Source organism: Pinus tabuliformis, chromosome 5_1, assembly GCF_031772625.1.
Source record: "Pinus tabuliformis cultivar Carrire ecotype Pingquan chromosome 5_1, CPIR1, whole genome shotgun sequence".
Taxonomy (NCBI): Eukaryota; Viridiplantae; Streptophyta; class Pinopsida; order Pinales; family Pinaceae; genus Pinus; species Pinus tabuliformis.
In genome coordinates, this window is record NC_142305.1 from 133,392,359 (window position 1) to 133,402,046 (window position 9,688).

Consider the following 9,688-nt stretch of genomic DNA (forward strand, 5'->3'; position numbering starts at 1 on the left):
TAAATTTTGTTAGCATATTAAAGTTCTATTAAAATTGATGACCATTAAATTTTGTACCATGTTAAAGTTTCGTTAACATTTTGAACCACTGAATTTTCTTAGCGTATTAAAGTTTTTTGTTAGCATATTAAAGTTTTGTTAACATTTTGAAATAGTATATGATTTAAAATGCATCACATGATTGTGAAGAAATGTTTTTTTCCCAATAAAAATCTTGAAAAATACATTTAGATAGATTAATCTCCCACAAAATGCATGCAGAAAAAGAACATTTAATATGCAAAGTTCAAAGTTCAATACATAAAGGAGAAGTTAGATAGCATTTTCATTTCAAAAATATTTATAAGTTGCTAATAATCATAACATATAAATAAGACATATTGAAGGCATATTCATAATAATATAATAATTTAAACATCGTGCCACTTTCGAACAGAAAGCAATTTTCAACCACATGAGATTAGCTGTCATTTCATTACTCTTGGAATTACATTTTTAATGTACATAGACAGATAATATTCTACCAATATTTTAACTCCAAGGTTGTATGCCCATGAGAATATCCCCAAGCTTCTATGTGCTCAAATAATGGAAGAAGATGATATTAGGAAATCAATTCAATATAACAGCGAGGTTGATAGTGCAATGTCTGTTATGGTTAATACAAGAATTTCCATTGCTTATACAGCAGGAGAAATAAATCAATATATAAGTAAACCAGGGCCACATCGTTGAGCGAGAGTAATATAAGTAAACATACTGAAGGTATACTTGTAATAATTCAGAACATGATGTCCCTTCCAATTAAAAAGAGAATTTACCAATCAGAACAGGCTACCTGTCATTTATTTTTGAAATGAAAGATGTCGGAGCTATTCATTATTGTCCTGGAATCAGTTAATATACATAAATAAATAATATTATAAACATATTGTAACTGCAAGGTTGTAAGCCCACCAGAATTTTTATTTTCAAATATAACGAGTTTTCTAGAGATATATGTGCTCAAACAATGGAGAAAGAAGAGATTAAGCAATCTATTCCAAACAACAGGATGGTTGACAGTTTAATGTCTGCTATGGTTACACAAGAATTGGCATTGCTTATGGGAGTAATAGGCCAATATATGAGTACACCAAGGAAACATCTTTCAGTGACAGTATAAAAGAGTTTTAGCTAAATCATAGGAACTTTAGGTTGTGCAAGTTCATGTTTGAATTGTTTAGCAGAATATACAGAGATGCAGACTGGAGTGGTAATATTGAGAATCACAGACCTAGAACAAAACATGTCTTTAACTATTTGGTGTAGCTGTGAACTGGAGCAGAGAATATATGGTAGTAACTGAAACAACAGAATCTGCAATTTGGAGTGAGGGGTTACTGGTGACAGGCATGACCACACAGATTATATGGGAGTGATGAAGTTATCTGACTTGAATCAAGCCAAGTGGGTGTACTGGAAGGGACCATCACTGATGTCAGTTACTCGCTGGCTTTTTCTAATAGCTGGTAACTGAAAGGACTCAGTGGTACATCATCACATTTATAGCACAGATAACCATATATGTGATAAAACAAAGAAAATAGGAAAGACAACCGTTTCACATATGTACATGCACAGTGCACACAGACACGTTGTATTTGTAAGATGACATACATAAGATGCTTGCGTCCTTCCTTACATGCATTCAGCAGATTGGGTTTTCTTGTGCTTCTAGCACGTATCTAACAGTAAAAGAAAAGTTTATTTTCATTTCAATTAGCATATCATATCCCATAATCAGAAATTTCACAAGTTTGCTACATAATAGATTCACAAAAGTAGGGATAAATGCACATGCATTCATCTTCTCCAATTTTTTCAATCAAGATTCAATATACATATGAAACAACAATATAAGAGCCATGAATCTTCTATCTGCTATCAGATGGAGCTCCACCAGTATGAACCAAGCAAAACTTCACATCTTATGATTGTAGCTTCTAGAAAGCAACAAATGAAAAGCCTACAAGCACGTTCAAGTCACAGCATAAATGTTTTGAACTCTCAAACATCTAGATTACAGTTTATGAACATTGATCAACATGAGATACACACACAGGAGAATGAGTCCCGAGACAAAATATTACACACAAGTTTTCCTCAGGTAGGAACAGTTTGAAATGGCTAACTATGTGAGATATGGTCACCTATCTCAGTATAGTCTGTGTCAGCAAATCTACATGCGAGAATGCTTTGGGGAAACAACCACCATTCTTTGAGGCCCACAAAATTCTTATTATCAGTAACAATATTGTTTCTAATAGAATAAGTAGTGAGAACTAGAGAAACATGGATTCGCTGACTTCAAAGTTTGACCTCAAAAAACATCCTAAACCTAGGGAACTAAAGTGGTAGGCGCTTTCGATTTTGTGGAAAATCTTTTACAAGATAATCAGAGTATATGATCTCTGAAATAGGCTTTGTAGTTTATGTTCTCTCAAGAAGTTCTGTGTGGTGTTGCGAGGCTAGTCTCTCTGAGACATCAGCAAGAGACTTCAAATTGCATTTAACTAGGGCCTCAACAAAGAAGCGAGTTTCTTCCCTTGTGTTTCCTTCTGGGACATCTACGACGTAAGATTCTATAACCAATGTACCTGGCCTTCCATCAATGATCTCTGGGTGAACAGTTATGATAGACGAATAATTCTGCAGGCACAAACAAAAAATGTGTAGTCATTCAATGAAACCTGTAACATATTTACATAATGCACAACATTACAAACAGACAAGAATGGTAACTTGAAAAAAGAGGCAATATGATTTTCTTCAATTTTCAACAGCTTATCCTCAAAGAAAACAGAGGTGTGAGATTCTAAGATATTCCATCATTTTCTCTCGGGCCTGCATTGTAGAAGCAATTTTATTGTTCAAACGCGAAAAAATAGTTAAGAGTTTTTTCAAGTTTTTCAGGTCCGAGGTTTGCCAACTTTGCTGATTCCCTGAGTTAAGGACGCACACCAATTTTTTGCAATTGCCAAGATTTACAACATTGTGAAATATAGGATTTGTGAAGACTGCAACCAGGTTAAGCGAATAAAAACAAATGTGTGAGACTCTGCACGTCAAAGGAACGGAAACTTTGAAAATATTCCTTCAGAAGATAGCAATATCTCCAAGGAGCACTAATAAATCGGAGGAGAATTCTAGTTATTCTGAATCTACATCCTTTAGACACATTTAGTGAGCTCGATAATATTTGGAGTATCTTTCAAAATAAAACATGGTCTCAGGCTCTGGTCTAAATTTAAGCAGCTTGATAAGATCCTACTGCGAAGTTAAATCATCATTCAACACAAAATACATTTGAGATGAACAAGTACTAGACAAAAGAATCACACAAATAATATAGAAACCTTTTAAGAAATATGATAAAATTGCAGGGCGTGCTAGCTAGACTCCGCTTAGTTTATGCCACACTACTAACTAGTTTCAAGAAATGACAACAATCATGCCCTCTACAGCTTTGCAAATAAGGAGACGCAGTTCCCTTTTACAGAATCTGAATTCAAGGCAGTGAATGAGGCTATTGAACTTATCTATCAACAGAATTTCAGGCTACCCAAGACAAGCACCGACTAGAAATGCTTGACCAGCAAAAAGGGCGAGTCTCATCCATGCTTGTCCCCACTAACTGCACTACAAAAGTGAAAAAGATATCCCATCCAATGGCAAAAATGAAAAAGCACTCGGCTACTTTAAACTTAAAAAGATGATTTACCATACCGCTAGCTTAATGCAAAAAATTCATAATATATAGTTGAACTGCTGTAACATCATAAATCTCTACCCTGCAAAATTAAGCCTGTCCAAAAGAAGTTTACCTGTAGACGATGATCACCTCCAAGAATTTTAATACTGAAAACATGCTCATTGTCATCCAGTATTTCTAATCTTTCTGTGCTTGCTGTAGCTGGCAGGCCAGATTTGACATTAACATTTCTGATGCTTCCTACTGTAACACCGCCCCTCACACTGCAGCTATGAACAAAGGGTTTGTACTTCTGGGGTTGGTCAAATGTTCTCACTATCGACCAAACCTGCAGATAACACACAGCTTGAGTGTCTGGTATCAGAATGAACACATGACCATTACAAAGACAAATAAACTACCTAGTACCAACTAAGATGCGGAATTGCTAGATATAAACAGTGTCTGTTGAGTCACAATAAAATGAGCAGAAATTAAAAATTCCGTTATATTTTAGAGCCAAAACCAAAGTAACCACAATAGGCTATCGATAAGTTCGTAGTATGTAGTGTTTCTGTGTCCGAAAGAGTTGGAGACACCGACCCTTCTGAATGTTAGTGGATTCCTTCTATTTTGTGGTTAGTTTACTACTTGGATTCCTTCTATTTTGTGGTTAGTTTACTACTTGGCTGATGTGCATGTGTGTAGGTATCCAATCCCACTACAGCATGCTCCCCTTCGGAATAATATTTTGGCAATGTGAAACTTCAGACATTTCAACAAATATTGGTTTGCCTGAAATCCAACTGATGACAATCTGACACCATCAGCCAAACGCCAAAAACAAGCACAGACAGCAAAGGAATGGCTCCCCAAAAGATCTGCCGCATTAATTACAAGACTAGGGTACTTACACTAACCCTCTGAAATCCAAAGTGAAAGAACTGGCTACAATAATCGGAGATTTGTTTCTGGAAATTGATACAACCCCAACACAGAACAGCAGCTGCTGCCGCCTTAATGCATAGCCTAAACAAAAAGCAAGGAACTATCATTTGCTACTTATTCCCAAGGAATTAGTACCGATATCAACCAATATGAATGAAATAGTAAGCAGATAGATAAGAGATGATAATTGAAAATTCGTAAGCAGCCACTGTGAACCTCGCAAGCCAGCCACAGAGACTTCGCGGGCACCTAATAAGCATGAAGCTTTGCTTGATCCCTGAGCTTTAGCAGATTCGAAAAGAAAAATGACTATACCCGAAAAAATCCAATGACTTCCCCACAAGCATAGCGGGGTTTATGAGCATATCATGTCTTTCACATTAGTGAAATTCAGAAGATGAGGATATGAAATCTCTGATGGGAACCTTTTGCAAAACCCTTGAAACTGAAAGATAATGCTCTGGTTAGAATCCAGATCAAGGTATTAACAATCCAGAGACATAACCTATAAAACACATACACAACCTGGAAATGAAATACAAAAGCAAATCCAAGAGTTAGACAGTATGACTCTTACAAATGCAAATCCAAGAGTTAGACAGGAGGACTCTTGCACACGAGTACTGTTGGGTTCCGAACCTTGGTATTACATTGACCCTACTTCAATCAGAGCAGAGACAGTGACTAGCTTCTTCCACTGAGAGAAGCGAGGTGCTCTACAACTCAGAATGGAGGTGGGGATTTATAACACTTGTGTGTCTGCCTGAACGTGTAACAGTGCATATAATCTAAATGGTGCATTAAGTGATTGAATATGGGCACTAACACAGACCCATTTAAACTCAGATTTGATATGCTCCTTGAGATTGCAAAGCTTGAGGATGCATATATCGCGAGTTCACACAAGTATTCCATTGAATCATGGTGCGATATCTCTTGCTTTGCAACTTCGAGGTGAATATCACACCCGAGATTAGATGGGTTTGTGCTTCTGTTATCACCCATTTACAGTGTAGCTGAGTGCATCGGAAGATGAAAACCCAGATATATAACACCAATTATATACCACGGGATCTATACTGATCTCCCCTGATCTCAGTTCAAGATGAAAGGAAATCCAGTGAGTATGAATTCGTTAGCAAACCTAAGAATCCCCATCAAATCAAGTGAGTATGAATTGGTTAGAAAACCTATGAATCCCCATAACAAATGGGTCTTTTATCCATAGATCTGCAAAGATGGGCAGACTATCATCTAGCCAAAAGGGTTGAATGAATGAGTAGCAAGTACTAGTACTAACCAGATGTACAGGGGCTCTGATGTGCTTCACAAGGAAGGAGCTGCACTGATTCCCCTGTAACTCATGTCTGTGGTATCTACACACCAATTCTGCCTCAGATGAAGGGTTTCCAATCCACAGGCCTCTACCCTCTCTCCAGCTGTTTAAATCCTCCATCCCTAAACAAAACTTTCAATCCCACTCTGTGTACCACTACTCAGCACAAGTACTCAGAAGACCAAGATAAGAACAGAACCAGTGTCTGAACAATTTATCAATCCCAGATCCAACAACCAGATACAAATAGCAGCAGAACACTCTCAGGCACAGATGGTAATGTTCATAATTTGCAGTTTTATTTGATTTTAAGAGGCCCCTCTTATTCAGACACCATACTTTCAGGCACACAGATTGAATTGATTGATTGTCTGAAAGACAGGCCCGTCAGACAATCATACATTCATCTCCTCCTGCTACTCCTCACTTTTGGCAATGGGTGCCTTGTGTTGTGCTCTGAACGCCTTAGGGGGCTTATCTACTGGTGCCTTTTACAACATGCCACGTGTGCACCTACGGAATTTTGGCGTGGACATAGTATTGTTTCTATCCCAAAAATTCGTTGCAATAATTTATGTAAAGCCTGAAAAAGGCCAAGGGGTTGCCCTTGCCTCTTCCAAGGGTTCCCCTTGCCTTTTTGACTTGGGTTTTGTTTGATATTTTGGGTATGGGGTGTCCTAAATTAGAGTGGAGAAGAGGTGGAGTGAGTAAAAGGACAAGTGGACGAAAGAGTGGTTGCAAGTTGAAAGTGTGGCCAAAGGCATATTCTCTCTGCATGTGACCACTTTTTTAGATGATGAGTTATTGCTGGAGACTTTCCCAGCCGACCATAAATGTCCTAATAAACAAAATAGATAAATCATTAAATCCAACCTAAGAGCCTTAATAAATATGAAATTATTACGTGTGATATTTCATGGGATGATAGAAACTTTTAATAAAATTGATGCATGCAAGCTTTTTAACTACATGAGAAAATTTATTTAATCTAGTTGTCGATGATTTGTGGTCTAATAAAGGATAACTATAGTAGCTATTAAAGAAAATTTATGTTATTAAAAATTAAAATTAAAAAAAAAAATATATATATATATATATATATATTATAAAGGGGTAAATATTAGTTGATGTTATATGTCTTCGAGGTTGGGATTGTTAATTTGTTTTTTATATTTGAAAGAAACAATCTCTATATATCTTTGAGTTTTGGACAGCTAATTTGTTTTTTTTGCATTTGGAAAAAACAATATGTTATCCAATCAGAATGAATGTTAAGTCTTATTCCCAAAGCAAAATGTGGTGCATATTATATGTAAAGTGTGGTGCATATTATATGTAAAGGATAAGTATAAAAGCTATATAATTTGCATGTGTTTAGATAAACATGTATTCAATTAAAATTAGTTTTAGGTTTCAAGTCTTTTTAAGTTTCAAGTCTTTTTAAGGTTTTAAGTCTTACCTTACATGTAAGTGAAAGCGTATTTTTTTGGTAAACTCTTATTTGATTAAAAATATTTTTTTAAGCTTATTGATTAAAAATATTTTTAAGTCTTACCTATAAAGTAGAGTGTGTTTTTTCTTGGCTAACTCTTATCCAATTAGAAATATTTTTAAGTCTTACTTGTAAACCAAATTATAATTTTATCTAGCCACTCTTATCCAAATAAACATAGTTCTAAGTCTCAAGTCCAAACCAACATACATTGTATGTTATATCTAAAAATAAATCAAAATAAAATAAGTTTGAGATATTTTATAATAATTATCACTAAAATTAATTTTTATAATTCTTTATTAACTTACCATTTTTCATTATTAAAATATTTTTTAAAAATATAAATAAACTCTATTAAATTATTTTTTAAATATATAAATAAATTCTATAATTTTAATAATTAATAAAATAATATGTTTATATTTTTAATATTATTTTGTATCATTTAATTTAAAATTTCCTTAATCATTTAAATGCAGTTTATAAAAAGTGTAACAATCTTTAAGTTAATCATCATCATATTCATTTTATAAAGTGTTTTTACAAAAAATAGCCGTAGTCTAATTATCCGGAGGAATTGCCCGGAAAGTTATGGAAATTTCGATCATATTTAGAGAAAATCCTATAAGGACTTTTGTAAATCCAAGTTATAGTTGTTAAACTTCAAATTTTTAGCTGTCCTAGATGTTTTTGATGGTGCTGAATCCATTTCCACCATCAAAAACATGATTCAAACACTGTGTCTACAATATTTTTTGAATTTTTTTTGCCCAGATTCCAACCACTTTTGGGCGTCTGGACAATTCCTCTGCCTACTTAGACAACTCCCAAAAAACATATGAATCACAATTAATATGTTAATAAGATATTTTGCATTAATAGTATTTTTTTATTGTAATTAACGAATAAATAATAATTTTGATTTAGTTTAATTTAGTTTAATTTAATTTAATTTCATTTTATATTTTTTAAAATATATAATTTGAAATAGTTTTTCATTTACAAAATATATGATTTATTTATTTTTCCTTAATTTTTTCTATATATTATGTTATTAATTATGCAATATAATTTCTAACAAAAGATAACTAAAATTTTATATATATTATGTTATTAATTATGCAATATAATTTCTAACAAAAGATAACTAAAATTTTATAAAAATTAAATGATTTATAATAATAAAAAAATCAATTAAAATAAAATAATAAATAATTAACCAATTTATTTATTTAATTAAAAAAAAATTCATTGATAAATTGGAATAATGGAATATTCTTGTATACACATTATGGCCAAAACAAAACAATCCAAATGCATCCAATTCCACAAAGAATCAATTCAACTTTTGAAGGGAAGGACTTAGTAATGTCAATTCTACTTGAAGCATCGTTGGAGAAGAGGGACACTGCAATTCAGAATAAAGTGGTCAAGATCTACAGTGTGAGAAAGCTCCAGAACAATTCTTATAGCCAGAAACACTGCTCTTTTTAACACGTCATATGGATAAGGACAATGTAATTTTCCCATTATTGGCAGTAACTTGCCACGTGTATTAAAATGTGGCATTTACTATTGGAAGATTCCCCTTTCCTTTAGTGGAATAAGCAATAATAATGTCCCTGCCTTTTGTAAGAAAAAGGTCATTTGGGTTTCAATATGCAATGTGAAAAATTTGATGAATTGGTTCATAGTATGTTTGCCCTGAGCAAAGTGATGGTTATTTATTATATAATGTTATATGTTTTTAGCCAATGTTTACTATTTTCATTTATATTTTAGTATAGATTTAAATATTTTAGTTTTTAAGATAAGTTTTTTTAATTGTGGTTAGAAATTAATTATTTAATTATTGGTGAAATTACTATTTTTATTATCTAACTTTTTTAATTATATAAATATATTTAACATGTGAAAAAATTAGATTTAGATTTTATATAGAGTGTACAATATTAACAAATAAAATTTGAAATTTTGTTTGTTTTTTTTAAATTTTATATTGGATTTTAGAATAAAATTGTTTGAAAAAAATTAATTACTAATATTGTAGGATGCAATGTTTGTTCAAAAAAATATAATGTTTATTTTAATATTGTAAATATTTTAGCATACCATGTTTGTTGCAAAAAAAAATATAATGCTTAAACTATTTTTTAATATTTTTAATATGGTAGTA

General features: G+C 32.9%; 1 protein-coding gene across 2 annotated transcripts; it reads right to left on the reverse strand.

Moving 5' to 3' along the window:
* Positions 1-2,037: 2,037 nt before the first annotated feature.
* Positions 2,038-6,655, reverse strand: LOC149163784 (abscisic acid receptor PYL8-like). Of its 2 annotated transcripts, none has more exons than XM_089431859.1 (3): positions 5,982-6,642; positions 3,867-4,082; positions 2,038-2,691 (listed from the first exon to the last, which is right to left on the reverse strand). In XM_089431859.1, the coding sequence occupies exons 1-3, from the start codon at positions 6,135-6,137 to the stop codon at positions 2,473-2,475; spliced, it is 591 nt and encodes a 196-aa protein (XP_089287985.1). In that variant the 5' UTR covers positions 6,138-6,642; the 3' UTR covers positions 2,038-2,472. The 2 variants fall into 2 exon arrangements, with proteins under 2 accessions (XP_089287985.1, XP_089287986.1); XM_089431860.1 differs by having other exon boundaries at positions 2,589-3,250; positions 5,982-6,655.
* Between the last annotated feature and the right edge of the window lie 3,033 nt (positions 6,656-9,688).

Bases quoted from the DNA above. Each gene is read 5' to 3' on its own strand.
- LOC149163784 (XM_089431859.1), bottom strand. From the start codon at position 6,137: ATGGAGGATTTAAACAGCTGGAGAGAGGGTAGAGGCCTGTGGATTGGA. The intron at 4,083-5,981 runs GTTAGTACTAGT...TGTTATCTGCAG, and splicing joins TCAGAGCCCCTGTACATCTG to GTTTGGTCGATAGTGAGAAC. The intron at 2,692-3,866 runs GTAAACTTCTTT...TTGTGCCTGCAG, and splicing joins GAGGTGATCATCGTCTACAG to AATTATTCGTCTATCATAAC.